General features: G+C 43.3%; 1 protein-coding gene across 9 annotated transcripts in view; it reads left to right on the plus strand.

Annotated features, from left to right (window-relative positions):
* MICAL3 (microtubule associated monooxygenase, calponin and LIM domain containing 3) overlaps positions 1-13511 on the plus strand; it is a 157364-nt gene extending 143853 nt beyond the window's left edge. For 6 of the 9 annotated variants that reach the window (XM_054282140.1, XM_054282135.1, XM_054282132.1 and 3 more), the window contains 4 exons: positions 7860-7925; positions 10375-10474; positions 11437-11510; positions 11595-13511. In XM_054282140.1, the coding sequence (XP_054138115.1) occupies positions 7860-7925; positions 10375-10474; positions 11437-11510; positions 11595-11779 (425 nt within the window). In that variant the 3' untranslated portion in view covers positions 11780-13511. The remainder of the gene's footprint in view (positions 1-7859; positions 7926-10374; positions 10475-11436; positions 11511-11594) is intronic. The other 3 variants (XM_054282134.1, XM_054282137.1, XM_054282141.1) reach the window with 1 other exon arrangement.
* Positions 13512-18602: the final 5091 nt, after the last annotated feature.

An 18602-nucleotide genomic window follows, 5' to 3' on the forward strand; every position in this document is an offset into this window, starting at 1 on the left:
TAAGCCTCTTGCTATGCTATTGCTTTAATACCCCATTTAGTGCTAAACACACATTGCAGTGTTTAGTTCTCATTTTCACTTAAGAATCTGGTCATCACTCTATACCATGGTTCTGCCCTTGCTTTAATTGATGTTACTTCCTGAGTCCCTCAGTAGGGGATTAACTTTAAGGTTGCAAATGACATTTGATTATCCTTTGCCTATCTTGAAAATTAAAATTTCCTTTGCTAGTTTAACCACCCAAAATCTGTTCTTATGAAGTGAACACGTCTGTCAGCAGATCCAATAGAAAGCAAACTCTGCTCAGTTGCCTTGTTATCTGAGGGTCTCTTTTAGTTTACCTTTCAGAGTAGGAAGTTGCTTGATCTTGTGTTTTTTTGAGGGACTGCATTGCAGACCAGCTCTGCAGAGGGTGAGATCCACACGCTCTAGGCCTGATCCAGGACACATCCCTGGAAGTCTTCCCTGATTTCATTGTGTTCTGTATTTGATCCTTTAAATATAATCTTGCCCAGGTTTTTAACAGCCATTTTTTCTCCTGCTCCAGGGAGGCTGTCCCACATAGTATCTTCCTGTACCTACCCGTTGGGAATTATTCATGGCACAATAGACTTTTATTGAAGAACATCCACCTGAGTTCAGAATATCCACCCAAGTGCAAGTTTCAGAATGGAAGACTTTCTTCCTTAGATCTGACTTGTTGCCCAGTTCCCCTGTGCTAATTTTGGTGTGATAGTCCTCTGCTGGCCCTGTGCTTCATTCACTGTTCAGTCCCTCTGGCTTTCTTTCCTGGGCTATTTCCTGCAGAGAGACTTTGAAATCCTCTTCCCCTGTATCCACCAGGGCTGGCCCATACTCATGATGTGCATAGAGTAGGAGCTGTAAAAGGGTCGATGCTGAATCACACTTAACAAACCCTTATCCCTGTTTAATGCTATCTCCACTACACCTCTCCCTCCTCCTGCCTTGCTCCTAATGCCTCTTTAGAGACAGCCATCCCATCCAAAACACTAATAGTGCTTTAAGAAAAGCAAAACAGTCTTCACTTAAAGGGACACTGTCACTTAAAAAAATTCAATGTGCTGCAAAAAATCTTCATTGGAAATGGAATTTGTTTATCCCTGCGTGTTTGCTCTTCCGTTTCTCTGAGCTCAGTCACCTCAGAGTGGTCATTTTTGAACAGGCTGCTTTATTTGTGTGATGACTCAGTCACTTGGGCTTCCAGCAGTCAGAGGCAATATTCATGGTTATTTTCAAAACAGTTGATACATCTGAAAACTCTATCAAATTTCTGCTTGTCTCAAAAACACTGTTTTCAAAACAAATTTCAAAGAAACTATATTGGGCAGTATCCCTTTAAATGCAATGAGCCAGTATAGCCTGGAGTATGTGGCTTTGTAGTATTATTTTGTTGCCTCCGTGTAATTTGCTTTATATTTGCTTTTGGGGCTGCCAGAACACTTTTGCCAGAAGGGATACATTGTTCTGGTGAACTTGTCAGCTCAAGTGGCAGATACGGAGCTCAGCTTCAAGATTATTAACATGTCTGGCTAGAGAGCCATTAAAATCCCTGGAGGTTCTGCTGAGCCCTGCAGGCAGCTTGGATGCTGCACAGCTAATTATTCTATCAACAACCCATGTCTCTGAGGCATGGGCATGGCAATAGAATATTAACAAAATTCTAGAATATTAACAAAAATTGCAAAGCACTTTGGAAAGTTATCTGTAAACTGGTAATATTTAGTTGTTACAGATTGCACAACTTCTGCAAGGGGAGTGGTAACTTCTGACATCCTGGTCAACTTCCAGTGTGTAGGATTACAGATTGCTATCTTAACTAGTTCTGTTGCTGTGCTCAGATGTCATAATCCTCTCTTCCTGTTCTGAAATGTTTTGTACTGTTGCTGTAACGCAGATGTTTCATTTCATGCTGCAGATGGTCACATTTCAATTCTGAGTAATTATTCCTGTGTGTATATTGTATGCATGTGTGGTTAAAAGAACATTACAAAGGTTGCAAAGTCAACTGAAATTAAGACTTTATATTATATTGATATATCAACAGATTTATAACCTTCAGATCCACCACAGAGAGCTGTATCATGTCCTTATGGAATAACTGGTAGCAACACTAGGTTGTCATCTTCTGGGTAGATCCTTATGGAGAGGAAATGGGGCACAATCAGTGGATTTTATAGATGTTTGTTGGCAGCTGTGGAATAGTGAGACTTGAAAAATATGGATTCTGAGCCAGACAGTGGAAGGATGCATTGGTCTGGTGGATATATATTCTTTGTCCTTTTGTTCCCTCTTTTGAGATGGTCCTTGTCCTGATCCTGTCTTATTTCATCCAGAGCTCCTTACCCCACTTCCATTTTAATTCTTAGGCATTTAATTTTAATCCTGCCTTCTTGACAAAGAAATCCTAGCATTCCACCCTTCAGCCATCCTATTTCTCTCCACTAGCTATTCCTGGTCTCGTCTTCCCACTGACACAGTCTGAATCCCAGCCTTTGGACTTCCAAAATTTTGGGGCTCTGCTTCCTCTTCTGCCCAACATTATTTGTCTGTGGACAAATAAGTTTTAGGTCCTGCCTTCTTCTCAAATCTGCCTTCTCCTTTCATCCCTTACCCTTTTCTCCTCTCTTTTGTCAGTTCTCCATTAGTCACCTTGCTTCCTTAGTTCCAGCCTCAACTCCTAACCCAGTAGCTCCTTGTCTGCCTCTGGAAAGTACCTCCATGGTTTCCTCTGTCGTCAAGTGAGCAGTTTCATTTTCCTTGCACCCACAGGAAATCATTAAATAAACAGCCACACACTCCCATCATGCTTTTTTTCTTGGCTGGAGGATGCCAAGAGAGGCAAGAAGGATGTAGGGAAGAGAGCTGGTATGTTTGATAGTGTTGATTTCACTCACACACTTTCACTTCTTGACAAGGGCCTTATGACATCAGGTAAACAGGGCAGAGAAGTGCAATTGTTTGGATTTTTTAAAAAATCTTTGTACTCTATTTAAAGCGCACTCTACAACAACTTCACCTTTTTTAAAACTTATTTAAAACATTTGAGTTTACTATGTCCTTTAAAGTCTTGCAGGTCTAACTCTGCAAGGCTGGAGCCTGATATATTCAAGTGGGATCAGTCCTATTTCTTGTGATTGGCAAACACAGCTCTTCTGAAAGGGGAATGGAGTTGTAAGATAAACATTGTTTTTGCAGTCTGCAGCCGTTTTTGACTCTGAAGTGAATTGGTAACTTGTTTTCTTTGCTGTAAATTTTGAGCAGGAAAGAGCACTTGATAAGCAGAACCTGTTAAGTACCAGTACTTGTTAGACAATTGCCATTTACCTGCTTTTTTCTGCACACAAAAACAGTCTTGGGAGACAGGGGCAGTGCAGGACTGCATTCATTCTGAGTGCATTCTGAAGTGCCTCAAGGTCTAGTAGAAGCAGAACACTTCTCTGGAGTCATTTGTGTGTGTGTTCTGCTCCAACCACTGCTTTCCCCATTTTTTCCCTTCCCTTCCCTGCCTTTCCCCCACCCCTTTCTGCTGGATAAATCAAAGTGGTTCAGTTTGCATGACAATCTGGTTCTCTGTGAGTTTTCCCCAGGTTTCTTTTAGTGATTGTACTATAGAGGATATTGAGTTTGACCCAGATTTAATAAACTGTGATGTGCTTTTGGGACATTTGCCAAAATCCTTGCTCTCAGCGTGCAGTTCTGTGGATGCTGTTCTGCAAGAGTTGACTTTCTGTATCTCTGGTTTTTAACAACACTGCTGTTGAACAACTTCACCAAATAGTAAAGTTAGAATGCTTTTTTTTCAGTACTTGGGCTTCTGATCATAACCTGATCTTCTTAAGGGTGGAAAAGAGGACATTTACTATGATCAGTGCCCTTTCACTTACTGATCCCCTTTGGACTGATCCATCTTATAGGCACTGATTTAAAATCAGAGCTTTCAATATTCCTGATAAATAAAGGGATGGCGTTTGTTAGCAGAATAAGTTCCCAAAGTGTCATGCTTGTAACTTGTGAGGGCAAGTTCCACAGAACTGAGATTGGCCTCAGAGCTGGGGTTTTCTGTCCATTGTTGTTGTTTTCCAAACCACTGTGATTAGTCAACAATATAGAAATCAAAGGCTTTGGATGCAAAGTTTGCAAATGATGTGATCCCACTTGGTCAGTGGTATATCTGTTCAAGTAAATTTAACTTGCAGTGACTCACCACTTCTCAGAAATCATCACAGCTCTTATATCAAAAAACAGGGGCAAACAGTGAAGGGGATCAGTGGGCTGCAGCTTGGGATAAGGGGGTCTGCCACGCCAAACTCTGTGCAGTGCTTTTTTCATCCTGATCATTTTGACCACTGGGCTTGTGATTGTGAAGAAGTGTTATGGAGCTAGAGAGGAAAAGGACAAAACCAAACTGAAGAATTGCTCTTTAATCAACAGGTAAATAAAAAGTAAAAAATAATGCAACAGTCCAATGTAGCTTCTGTAACAAGGAACAGTGTGCAGTGAAAATGAACATAGTGGCTGTACAATTTCTGGTCCTTGTTTTGAAGAGACTTTGAAGCTATGGTATTTATTCTTCACCTGGCTCTTCGTTTCCGCCACTGTAGCGAAGTCTGCAGTCTCTCAAGAGGACTGTGACAAACAAGGCCAATCTTGTGGCTTTTTTACACAGAAGCAAAGTAATTCCAGTCACTTTATTGATGGGATGTGTCTGGTGTGCAAGGCAGAGCTTCTGCATCTTGAGAATGTTCAAGAACTCCTTTCCTTAATAAGCTGCAGCTTCTGCCTCCAAACCATGCTCTGGCTTGCCAGCAGCTTGGACTGATTTGCAAGGCTTTGCACAAAAGAAGAGTTGGCTTGTGGCACTGAAAGGGAGCAACTCGTGACTAACATTAGTCTGTTGGCAGCTTTGTGCCTCTGGTGAAAAAAATGGGAATTTTCTGTCCAGAGGCTATAGCCACACCTTACGTGCTGGCAGCACAGGACCCTAAGAAGGGGAGATTACAGAAATGGTTCTTCTCTTGCCCTTCAGCTCCTTCCAAACAAACTGCTTCAGTGGGTGTTGCTGCTGCCAGAACTTGTCCATGTTGTGGGTGAATACATATGTCAGTATATTTTTGGTGGTGAAGGAGATTTAAACAGAAAGGGAGGTTAGGTTTGTTGAGGTTTTTCTAATTTGCACGACAAATGGGTTTTACTCTATCTGGCCCTGGCTCCACATCCAGGAAAATTGTCTTGCAGTGATGATCCTATTTGTAATTTAATGAGACTGGGAGGTGGTGATTTCTCTTCTCTAAACAATGCAATAATATTATTAATAATAAGTATAATAATACTATTTTACTGTAGGATTAGTAATGGCTTTTGGAGCAATAAGCCATAAAATAAGCTTTAGAGAACCATGGGAAGTAAGTTTTCAGGTTGCACTTTGTTCTTGCTGTTAAGGACCCTCCAATACATAAGGAAGACTTTCTAAAGCCTTGCTAATCATCCTACTTTGGACAGAAATTGTTTCCAAAGTAATTGCAATGATCATAACCTGCACTTACCAATTTAATTAACTGTAATTTACATCTAAAGTAGCTAGAAAGGATCTTAATTGCAAAGGTTATGTTTATTATCTTACTGAAAAAAACATGTTGACTTTTCTAGTAGCAGGACTAGTGTAGATACCGTGGACTTTGTAACTTGATTCAAGGACAAATTTTCTTTAGACAAGAGTGGGAAGATAACTAAGAGCAGGGGAGGAAAGTGCAGTTGTGGGGAGTGAGCTCTGCATTAGTCAGGTGCTGTGTGATCCCTGGGGCTTTTTACTGGAGACCAAAGCTGGGATATCAGACCACTTGCTTGCTGTTGACAAAGCTAGCAGCGTGTGGCCATTTCACAATGAGATAAATGACATTTTCACATACTGGGTATTCCTTTTCAGCTCAAATATGGAAAACTGGAAGTTCCTCACCTATGTTCAAGTCCCTATGTTCATGGCTTGAAATGTATCAAATCCCCCCAGCCCTCAGTTCTGAATGAAATCTCAAGCCCTGAAAGAAGTGGATTTTTTCCATAGTTAAATCTCCATCTCCCTGGCCACCCTCAAAACAGTGGTTAGACCAAGTTAGAGTATTGAAGCTTTTAGCTTAAAGAATTAATTTGAATAAGATAGGATGGGAAATAAAAAATATTTAACAGGTATCATGCACTAAATGCTCTGCTTTGTGTGGAAGCATATTCTTCACCATACCTTTGTGGTTTGGAGTTTTTCTTGTTTGTTTTTACATTTGTAATCTGATCTGTGAAATGGCAGTTGTAGGAAAAAAAGCCTTAGTATTTTTCTATTTTAAATGAAGAAGTTGGAAAATTCAGAACAGCTGTAATTAATGTTCTGGTACTTTCTCAATGTTGTTGGTACAGTGCTTTATCTGTAACTGTCCTATGGCCAGCTGTGGCACCTCTCCTGATGGTGCCCCTTCCTCCTTCCAGTGCAGAGGTTTCTTCTTCTGAGAAAGCCCTGCTGCTCAGTCACAGGCTTTGAAGCTGGTGTGCTCTCCCTCTTGCTCCAGTGTGTCATCCATGTGCTGGTCTAGTTCTGTGATGGTCCCTTCTAAAGCCTTCTCAGTCCACTGGTACTCTAATTTTGTAGAGCTTTCTGTGAACCACAAACATCAAACTCTGCTGGCTTCTCCAAAATGAGTGTTATTCTTACCATACTGTTGTTGTGGAGTTTATGCCTTTTCCCAACACAGAAATGCCTCCTCTTTATAAATGCAGTTGTGCCCTGAGCCCAGTAAGTGTTCCATTGTGCTAGCTCTGATGTTTCAGAGTTCATCATTGCCCTGGTGCTCGTTCTCCTGTAACTATTAGTGACATTGGTTACTGCCTGCTGTTTATCTCTGTAATGTTAAGTACCACTGAAAAGCAAATTCTTGATGTTAAAGGGGCTGAACTTTTTGAGAGATGAGAAATCCTTGTCCTCCACTGGCTGATGGAAAAGATGATAAAGATTCAGTAAGTCGCTGGTACTAACAGGACTTGTAAGCTTTGAAATGCTTTGTGGAATGAGAATGCCAAGGGAGAGCTTTAAATTTCCTGGTTTAACTCTGCAGAGTCCTCAGTTGGTCACTGCCCCCTGCAGACCCTGATGTGAACCACTTTATCTGTGTAAAAGCCTTTTCCCCCCTAAGCACAGCAGTCTGGTGGGGTACCTGTGTACTCACCATACTTGACACAGCAGACCCTGGCAGGCTGGTTCCATGGTAATCAGATTCTCCCTGTGGTGTTCCCTGTCTGAAGACATTCTATTCCATTGCAACGGACACTTTTACCATCAGTGGATGCTGCCACGATGATAAGAGCATGGTCCTGATAGAGCTGAAGGTAGGGTGGCTGCTTACAGCTGGTGAGACTTACTGCAACCCTGCTTGAAATCTGACATTTATCAGCCGAAGTTAAATACATGTCTCTACTCCTCCTGACATCTGGGTCACAAAGCTTTTGGTTAAAGACCTTGCACCTGAAAACTGTACATCAGGAAAAGTGCAGTAACAGTAACCTCCTGCCTGGTGTTTGTACAGCTCAGTAAGAGTTCACCAGTACCTCAGTCTACCTCTTACCTGTTATCTGTGCTTATTAGGGACATTATTCATCTGTAGACTGTATCCCTTGTTTCTGCTTCTCCATTTCTTGTATTTTTTCTTTTCTTTTTCTTCTTGTGTTTCCTTTCTTTCTCACTCTTATGCTTTTTGTCCTTTGCTTGTCTTTTATTTCACCCCTTTCCTCCTCTTCCGTTCCACTTCCAACTTCCTCTTCCTCTCCTGCCTCTTCCTCTTCCTCGTTTGGTCCTATTGAAGTTGAGCCCAATGGCGGGACACCACGTCGTAGACCTCTCTCCTTCTGCCCTTGCTGTGCCCATGAAGGTAACGTAACCTCACACACCCCTGTCCTCCTGCCCACAGCTGGGTTCTCATAGCAGCACTAGTCAGCTAGTGACCACAGGGCCCCCAGCCCTTTTCTTGCTGTGTCCCCAAGCCAGCCTTGTCTGTAGCTACCTGGTAACCAGCTTCTCTGAGCCTGTGGCAAGCTGTTAAAGGTACAGTATCCCTTTTGCTAGTCCCAGCTGTGCAACAGAAGGTGCAGTGACTGGGAGGGACAATGGGCAGCAGCTGTGGGACCAGAAGTGTCACACACTAAAGTTTCTATTTTCATTTGGTGGCTTCAATCACTCTATTCCTCCTGAAACATGTTTGGAAGGTGGGGTAAGGGAATGACAATCTGTTTCCTTAAATACTGCCTTTTAATTAGCATATAGGGATGAAAGGAATACTGTGTCTTTATAAGGACTGATTTGAAAAACATCTGTGAACTTTAAAAGCCAACAGACCTTAAGTTAGACTAGTTCTCCCTCATCTGTCTTGCTGAGTGCATTCTTTAACTATCCCAAATGGAGTTTGCTGTAGAGTTTCCATTGCCAAGGCATGGGGAAGGGGTTGTTTTATGTGTGTTCATGGTGTAATTTTGCTAACCACTTATCTGCTTTCCATAGTGCTCCCTCACATCAGTTGTCAGTGCTCCCTTTCCAGTCCTCCCATTATTCCTCTACTCATTTGCTGTTTAAAAATACTTACGTATTCCATAGGTCAGTAGCATTGTGGTTTTGGCTTTTTCTTAGAGGCATTTGTTTTCTATACATCCTGGCATTGGAAAGGAAGGGGAGACTTCCCAGTGTTCTCATGGCGCCACAGCACTGGACATCTGCATGTACAGTCTCCCTCTCCTGTCGCCACGTGGGCATATTGTGCAGAGATGCTCAGAAAGGAATGCTTGGAACTGAGCAACACACTGCTATCAAGTCCTCAGGGGCTCTTAGGGTGCTACAACCCAGCCTGGTGTTCCCCCAGGGGCTGGTATGACACATTTCCAAAGGCAGCCCAAGCTGCAGCTTACTAGGAGTTGTAGGCTCTCCCTTGTGTAACTGCAGGGCAGCGCTTCTCTGACTACTGAGGATGAGTCAGGGCATGGGTCTGAATTAAGTAGTTATTAATGTGCTATGGGTCTGAATTAAGTAGCCATTAATGTGGTATGGGTCTGAATTAAGTAGTTATTAATGTGCTATGGGTCTGAATTAAGTAGCCATTAATGTGGTATGGGTCTGAATTAAGTAGCCATTAATGTGGTATTTGTGCTGTGTCTGTGTTGTAGAGTTTGACTAGCAAGCTTGCTGCTTGATTAATCTAGCATGAGATGGACTGTTTGAGAGTTTTTGTTCTTATGTAGGGAGTAGCTATCCACAGTAACAAGCAGAGACAGGGGTGTTAGTTACCTTGGGATGCCTAGGGCATGTGCAGTGTAAGATGATGGGATGCAGCAATCCAGAGGTGCTGCTCAGCCTGATTTGAGGCCTTTCTCCTGCTTCTGCTGCCACACAGGCAGGAATGTTGCCACTGGCCTTGATGGGGTCTGGTGTAAATCACAGCATTGAGGTGCAGGTGGTTCAATGTGGAATAAGTGGCCCAGACCAAGAGCTTGCCAGGAGGAGCCTCCTTGGTAAGTTCTTGTGTTTGCTAAATATCAACAGAAGGCTTTGGGAACAGCATTCTGCGTTTATTCCACATGACTCCTGACAGACACAAAACTCATCAGTGGACTATTGAGTTAGTTTAGGAGTTTGTTCTAAAATAAAAGGACCAGCAAAGAGTTCTGTACTGGGTGGTCAAGGCCCAAGGTTTCTTTATTCTTCTTTCATATTAGCAAATGTGTCTGGGGGTTCCTTTTCTTTCTAGTGCTGGTATGCAGTGGAGTAGAATGAGTTTCTGTGTTCATTGTGCAGGGGGATCTTCAAGATTAAATAGGTATGTGTGTCTGGAAGGAGCAGTCAGAAAAGATTTACTTAACTGTTGAAAAAAAGAGGACACAAGATGTTACTTTTGGCTAGTAAAATAAAAACTTGAGGACATGCAATTGAAGAAAACAAAGGTAAAACACAGGGAGTGGCAATTGAATCCTTTTCTGATGAGCATATGTTTCAATAGCTGGCATAAGCATCTATAAAATTCTTCTAATGAAAGGAAAAGTTAAATACTCATAGAAATTGGGGCTTTCTGCAGTGAGAGTGAGGAAGAAACAAGTAATCACAAGAATATCAGAAACAAAATAAAAGTAGGCTCCAAAGAGAAGAGAATCCTTTTGGAGGTGACTTCCACTCAGCTGAGTGCTGTAGGCAAAGTGAACGGACCCGGCTTGGGAGTGCTCTGGCAGCATCTTGCTCGGCTTTCTTTGCACATTTTGCCCCATTGTTGTTTTTGCAGTTTGGGCTTGTAAGGATTGCAGGGTGTGACCTGAAAATTTACCAGGTTTCTTTCTTGGCAGGCATGGGTAAGAAGGATGACCCCAAGCTGATGCAGGAGTGGTTCAAGCTGGTGCAGGAGAAGAATGCCTTGGTTCGCTACGAGTCTGAACTGATGATATTGTGAGTGAATGTGGAAAAAATGGGGATTTTGCCATAAATAGCAGTGGAAGATCTGTCAGTATTGTCTTTCCTGTAAGGCCAGGAGGTCAGCAGCCTCTTAGGCTGAGACAGGAATCCCAAGTACATTTTAAAGGAGTGGTAGAAGAAAGAACAATAGTGGTAAGGGATTAAAGTTCCAATTATTTGTGCACATGCAGAAGTACAGGTATGTGAGCCCTTCTCATGCTGTTCTTGTATGAAACACATCCTGTTTGTGCAAGTGTGTTCAAGCTATGCAGAAATAACATGGGACTCCTTCTGTTTTTGTAAAATTGTCTTCTAAGCATAGCCAAAAGCATTTAATTCAGCCACCTTACCTTGTGGCCCTCCTTTCTGCCTGTAGTGCGACCCCAGTGCTGCTCACGTGGGCTCAAACGGTAAAGGTGTTTTCCTGTTAATGAAACTGGGAGGTTTTTCTGTTCCCCCCAAATTCTGTTTCAGTGAATTTCTGTGCAAATTCACTGAAATTAATTTGAGTGTGTCAGCTCACCTTAGCAATGTGGAAGCTGATGGCCTTAGTGGCAGAAAAGTCCTAAGGTGGTGTTTGCAATAGCTTGATAGTGTCCTTAAGTAATAAGTAATTTGTTAATAAGTAACTTTGGGTTTAGAGTGGGAAGTAGCAGGGGATATGTAGAGGCATTGCAGATTTATTTGCTCTTTGACTCTGCTCTGTATTTAGTTTGCTCCACTTTTGGCATTGCACTTCCTAGCTTCAGACAAATAACCTGAAATGCTAAAAGTGCAATTAAAGCTTTTAAATATACAGTTATATATCTTAAGTTATTGAAGAGTTGTTCCAAACAAGATTGGTAAATGGCACAGCAGATATCTAGAGAGGGAGCAGAAGCTGAGAATGAATATGAAGCAATGTATGCAGTGTTTTATTACATCTGGAACTTGGATTTCTGCTCTTTTCCTTTTAGTGCTCGGGAGCTAGAACTGGAAGACAGGCAGAGTCGACTGCAGCAGGAGCTCCGTGAGAGGATGGCAGTAGAAGGTGAGAGCAAAAGGGAATATTTCATGGATTGGATGTGTGTATCTCTAGCCTTGTGTATGCTGATAGATCTTGATATCTCTGTAGATCATCTGAAGACAGATGAGGAGCTCTCAGAGGAGAAGAGGATCCTGAACGAAATGCTCGAAGTAGTGGAGCAGAGAGATTCCCTTGTGGCTCTCCTTGAGGAGCAGCGGCTTCGAGAAAAAGAAGAAGACAAGGACCTGGAGGCAGTCATGCTTTCCAAAGGTTTTAGCTTGAACTGGTCCTGAGCTTAGCACATTTACCTCTGCTGGTCTGTGTTGTCCAGTTGGCCTACCCTGAGTTTGCCAGAATTACATGGATATGAAGATGTTGAAGGGGAAACTTCTGAAAGGTCCAACAGCATGCAGAGATTTGGTTTGAAGCACTCAGAAGCCTTTTGATAAGTGTGTTGGTTCCAGAAGCTTAAGTTTTACATGTCTGCAAGCCAAGTTGAAGAAATGAGTTGAGACTGTGCAATCTCCTTGAGGTCCTGTACGATGGACCATGTTTTGTGTGTGGTAGGAGGGAGGGGGGAATAATCCATGTGTGGGGAAGGAGGTTAAGGGAAGAAGTACCCTTAACTACATTGGATTTAAGGCAGTCCATTCCCTTCCCATTTTGACTACACCAGTTCTAATAAAAGGGAGGGAAGTGGCAACCTTTCCTGAAAAACCACAGCAGCCTGTAGCAGTGGAGTCAGCTGTCCAAGAGAGCTCCAGAAGCCCAGGGCAACACCTTCTTTGCTTTAGTCTTCCTCCCCACCAAAGAAACCTGCAGTTGATCCTTATGCATGGATATGAAGAAATACAAGACAGAGAAGATACTGCTGTGTGTGCTGGAACTCTCTGCCTCTTGGTTTTTGGAGAGAAGTGGGCATCAGTGGACTCTTTCCCTACCTTAGCCTCCTAAATCTTCTTGTGGGGAACAAGGGGAGCAGAAGAGAGAGGGAAGATGCCCACCTGCTTTGCTACACACTGGAGAGGCAGCTACTGCTGGCCTTAGTCTTCATGGCCACAGCTCAGAGGCTGGTGGGCTTCCTTTTTCTGTTTTTATTGTGACTGTTTTGACACTGGAAAATACTGCTGTGGGACAGTGGTAAGTGTGTGCTGGGGCAGGGGTGTTCCCAGGCAGCATTCCCTGGTTATTAGGCCCCCTAAAAGGGAGAAGCCCTTAAGTGACCGAACCACCATTAAGACTTTTCAGTGTTTTTATTTTTTTTTTTTCTCTCTGTATTTTGTTTTTGCACATTGGAAACAAAGCTTAAGACCTGCCTGGGCCCTCAGTCACTTTGACCCTTTTATGTCAATTAACTTATTTTTTTAATACTTGAAAGAAGATTCATTTTTGTATCTTTTAGGAAAAAAATGGACGAGTGATGGGTGTGTGTGCCTGCTGCATCCTACAACTTCCACTTCAAAATTACTGGACGTTGTTACCTGTGGCTATTTATTAGTGTTCTTAATAATAATTTGATTGTTACACATATTTGATTGTGGAGGGAGTGTTTTAACTCTGTTAGAGAAAGACACTACTGCGGATCGGTCCCTGCTTCACAGCAAGGGCAGCCTTTATGTACCCATGGATGCATCCTGCCCTAGGAGTTTTCATCTATGAAAAAATCCTGTGCACTCATGGAGTTTAAGAATCTATTTGTGTTCTTAGCATACTTTTCTTCCACATCCCACATTCTCTCTTTTGGACTAACAAACTTATATTTATTTAAATTTTACATTTTTATAACAAGAAAGCCAAAACTGTGAGGTAGAAATATCCCATATGTCTCTTCCTCACTGAAAGAGGGGATCCTCACAGTCCTGATACATTTTGAGGGATTTCCATGAAAACAAAACCAGCACATTTCCTGCTGCATCTATTGGAAGAAGCTCCTTTTGGCCCAGTTAGTGGATGTGCTGCTTTTCAGCCAGGAGGGTCCTGACTGTCACCACACAATGATGGATGAGCAGGATGTGCACTGAGCAGCTCAGCTGTGGGACGGACTCCCCGGGCAAGCCGTGTCCTTAACCTGTCCTGCAGAGCTGAAGCAGCACCGTGCTGGGGATGTGTCCCATCCTTCACACGATGTGTCCAGAGGGTTTCCCTCCTTGGGATGCTGACTGTGTTCTTTTCCTGTTCAAGGAGTACCAAGGCTGCTTTCTGAAGTCTCTGAGAAGGAGTCCCATTCCCAAGCACATTTGTACAGCCTACTGACTCTTCCAGCTGGAATTGACACTGCCAGTGTGAGGCACCCCAGCAGGGCTGAACATCCTTCAGTCTTTTGCCCTGGCACAGAAGTTTGCAAGGTTTCTTGCTGTTGGCTCTCTACCTCCTTCAGAGGGGTCTCCTGTAAGCCAAGGTCTATGATTTGAATTCACCTCTGACTTGGGAGAATGCCCCAGGCTGAGGGAGAATGGGTAGGAGTGTCCATGGGGACTCTGAGCAGTGCTGGTTGCTAACTATGGAAACCCGTGTTTTCCACCCAAAGTGTTCTCCCTTTATTCCACATAAGGCATTACAAATTAAATCCAGATACTCGTGAAACCAAGCAGACAGACAGGCAGCTGCAGTGCTACTTCATAACTGTGTGTGTTTAGCAAGTGGCACCTGCCATTCCAGCATCCCAGAGCATTGGCTTTACCAGCAGGATTTCTAACAAACAGAATTCCCTCCCGTTTGCTGGTGCAGGGCCTGCTGCCCAAGTGAGACTGGCAATGGTAGTTTACAGTCTGCATTTGAGGGGCAACTGGAAGCTGGAGTGCAGGAAGAGGGAAGAAAAGATGGAAAGTTTACTGTAAATTGTCTTGTGCAGAGACTTGGCCTCAGTCCATTTTATTGTGCACTGGGTATATGGACCACATCTAACTTGTAACAGAAGGTCATTGAATGTGAGCTGTAGAACTAAAAAAAGTCCTGAAGACTCTTTTTAGATGGTTTCTTTTCCCTTTCATGCTGAGGGACATTTGCCAGATCTTTGCAATGCTGAAGAGTGAGATCACTTCAGGATGTAATACCTTATAGCACAGAAAACCCACATATTCCAACCCTAAACTCTTTGGGTTGTGCTGAAGGCCTCCAGCAGTGAGAACGAAAACAAAGAGCTAACATCGCACACACAAATTGATTCAAAATACACAAAAGGGAATGTTAAAAGGCCTTTTTATATCAAAATGGTTGTAAAAGGCACAACTTGTTATTTGCTGTTCAGTTGCACTTTAAGAAAATGACTTGCATATCAGATAGTGGGATTTTTTACTCTCTGAATATTTTTAATTCAAATTTTGTATTTTTAAAGCTGAAGAAGGTTCTTGTGAGCACAAGATCCCTTATTTGTATCCGAATCTGAGCAGGATGTTGTAGCTCTTTGCGCTGCCCGCAGCGCGCACTCAGCCACGTGCATTCAATGACGTGAGTCCATTTCACATGTGAGGAGAGCCCAGGGACCCTCAGCTCCCCAGGCGTGGGCACACAAGGGTGGCTGTCCCCAGGTGACACGGGCCTGGCCCGGGGCTGGCCGTGCTTCGTCCCGGCAGCCGGCAGGAACAGAGCCGAGCTCGGAGCCTGAGCCGCGCTGGTTCTGAAATGGGCACACCGAGGATGGGGCAAGGGAGGGGAACACCAGCTCCTGGCAGGAAACACCCAGGAGGTAAATGGAGAGGGGGGAGTGAGGACTGCCAGAACAACTAATCTGCTGTTTTCACAGTACCAGTTTTTTTAAAACTGTTCTGTTCCTTTTAACCATATTGTCATTAAAAGTCACAACTGGCTGTAAAATTCCGAGCTTCGGAGAACTAATGTGTGGGGAGGTGACGAGACATTTCAGCTCCAACTTTCAGACATATTCCTTCTTTCAGTTAACCAATACCCCCTGGTCTCACTAGGGCATGTTATAAACTGCATTGCTGAACATATTTTAGAGCAAACCGCAAGTTTTAAAAGTCTGTCCTTCTCTCTCTGTCTCTGCATTTTCTGTAAATATTTGTTTGTATGTAAAGGCACCAGTGGATCCTTGGGCTACCCCCATGGTCAAGAATCTGAGTTTTGCAATGCCTAGGCCTCTGTTAGAACACGGTGCTTGCGTAGAGCTAGTCACCACATTTGTGTGCACTCTGGTGGGTTTTAATATTTTTATACATCCTAATCCTGAACGTATGAAGTATTCTAAGTGGTCTAGACAGCATGATCTAGAGCAGCCGGCAGTTCCCTTTTGTGAGCAGCTACACCTTGTTGGTTTAACATTCTTCTAAAATGAGTTTTCCATTAAGTGTTTACACCACACACCGGTGGATTGAGAGAGGTGTTGTTGCATTGTAAAATCTCCCATGTGCAAACTGAAAAGCTGTAATGGGAATTTCAGTTGTCACTGTCTGCAAGGAAGAGAACTCTAAAGCATACTAAAAACCAGTCTGTACATAATCACAGAGAAAGAGATCGCTGGCTGTTGACCTTTGCAAAGGAACAGAGATGGGAAGCTTTCCAAAAGTTCCTGCTTTTGGATTGTCCAAGCCTGCTACCCTGCCTGTGCATGCCTGCTTGGCAGGATACTAGGCAGGGTAGCAGGCAGATGAGGATGTGACTGAAAGCAGGTGTGAAGGGGAGGATGCCATGTTCTGATGGCATTGCAGTCATTTCAGTACTCTGTATCTGTGGGTGCATGCGTGTGTGTGTGAAGTCTAATCCAGGCAAAGGGAGTTGCTTTGGCATCTGCCCTTTTGTATGAACGTGAACTCTGATATTCAGATTGTTCAAGGCGCTTACGGTTGGCATGTATGGAGCGTTAACAGAAAAGCGAATACCCTACCTGTACAAAACCAACTCTGTTCCAGCCTGTTTTCTTCTATTTGGTTGTGTTTTATTGTTTGTTTTCATGCACACTTGCTTCATTGGTGTTGAGATTTTAGCACCTCAGATGGCCAACTGAACTAAAAAAAAAAAAAAAAATAAAGTCATTAATTATTTTTTCTTTTTTGCTGGTGGCGCTATCGTTTCTTTCCTCTGCTGTTATTTCTTTGGTTGATGATTGATGAGGACCTGAGAGGAGGTGATCTAGAGATAAATCTGGGTGTTAAAGTGCCTGCCTTTAATTACTCTTTTGCTGACTCACTCTCAGCCACTCTGAATTATCTGATGAAAAAAATCAACAAACATCCCCAGTGCCTGTGCATATTCCATATTGTTTCTTCAGATTCTCAGTGAAGTTACTGAGAAGAAGGGATGAAAGTAATATAAATTAGTTTATAGAAACTAGGATTTCATTTTTGTAGCTGAATCTCACTTCCCCAGCCTGCAGTACTAGCCTGAACATCTGGTGTAGCCTGATGGTGATGTAGCAGCATTCAGGATAATATGGGGAGAATGACATCAATGCCTCTGTGCTGACTTTTAAAAATTTTCTTTTCTTTTTTTTTTTTTTTTTCTAAGAAGCAGAAGTTTTACACAGGATGATGGGGGAAATCCCAAACAATGTGTTTCATTTTCCCAGCCGGGGAAATCCCAATGTGTTTCATTTTCTTAACACTCCATCATTCTTAAAAAAAAAAAAAAAAAAAAAACAGCAAAGGATAAACCCTGGTGTTCCTATGGTGGTGTGATAAAAGGAAACCTATTAGTGCAGCGGGAGGAGGACACGCCTTGGATTTCCCCTTGCCTGCCGGCTGCCTGGGGGCTGGTGAGCAGGCTGTGCTGCAGGTGGCAGGAATGACAGCTCTCGTTTGTGCAGCTCAGCAGGGCAGCAGCTCACTGCCTACACTTCAAACCTTACCATTCTTCTTGTTCTTTTGGTCTCTTGCTTTCCCCCATAGTAGTAGGAATAAAAATAGTAGTGGGAAAAAGCTGTGGTTCCCCAGGGATGGGGGATCTTGTGCTGTCAGCCAGTCCATGAGGATTTCTCACTTGATGCCAGAAGAAAAATGGAATGTCTAGAAAGTGACTGCTGGGCTCTGGGACACGGGAGGTTGACTTGCATCCATAGTTTCCAACATATATCATGGCTTTTTTGAGTTATATTGCAAATTTGTTAGTTCTCAATCCCCATTAGGAACAAAGACATTCTGCTGTTTTACAAACTGTGGATGGAACAACGGGTCTGGGGATAGCTTTATCTGTTGTTAGCTTGGGCAAAACCTGTCAGCCCTTCAAGATGAGTGCTCCTGCACAGATTAGCTCTGAAATTACACCAGGGAAAGACCCTGTAACAAGTAAACCCCACCCCAGGAGCTCAGCCTGGTGGCAGCTGCTGCTTTCCTTTTCCCTCGATAATGAAAGTAGCCTCCAGAAGCCTCTGAGCCTTTCCACAAGTGGCATTCCATGCCCAGGAAGCTGCCTCACCCACCCTGCGAGTTCCCCTTGGCACAGAAGCACAAACCCCTCCGTGCAGAGGTGAGGGAATCACCGAGGTGGGAGGGTGAATGTTCCCTCAGGAGCACAGGAGGAAGGTTGTCAGTGGGTTCATCAGGAAGTGTGCAGAACCTCTTTCTGGCAGCAGCAGATATATTTTATCTTATACAGCCCCTCCTGGCTGTACTCGGCCTGGCTAAAGACAATGAATGTAACTTGTCAGGAAAAACAACTGTGGGAAAGTCATTCCTCCAACCCCCTGCCTTTCTGGCTTTCCTCATGTTTTATAAGGTTTTCTTGAGTCCTCGCCATCAGTGCTGTGACAGCAATCAGCAACTGCATTTTTAAGTCACACATATTGGAGAATGAATACCTAATCCTGTAAGGATTCTACCTGGCCACACATCTCTTAAGAACTCCAGCAGGTTCTGAGTGTATCTTCCTGCTTGAAATCCTAAGCAATGGAGCAGTTAGCAGAAAAATGACCCTGTAGGGGGTGAAAGCAACAATGCTGGCATGTGGCTGCATCTCCTCCTGGAGCCACAGGGAAGAAGGAGCCTCATGCTTCATTTTATAAATATTACTTGAGGGATATGATGAAGAGTTGCCTCGTTGCCTCCTTCTTTAGCCTGCATCTTTTTACAAGCACTCAAAATAAGGGGAAAAAAAACAAAACAAAAAAAACCAAAACAAAACCAACAAAAAAAAAAACAAACAAAAAAACCACCAACTCTGCTCCAG

The sequence above is a fragment of the Melozone crissalis genome, unplaced genomic scaffold (assembly GCF_028551555.1).
Source record: "Melozone crissalis strain CALT ecotype California unplaced genomic scaffold, PUWL_Pcris_2 ptg000033l_1, whole genome shotgun sequence".
Lineage (NCBI taxonomy): Eukaryota > Metazoa > Chordata > Aves > Passeriformes > Passerellidae > Melozone > Melozone crissalis.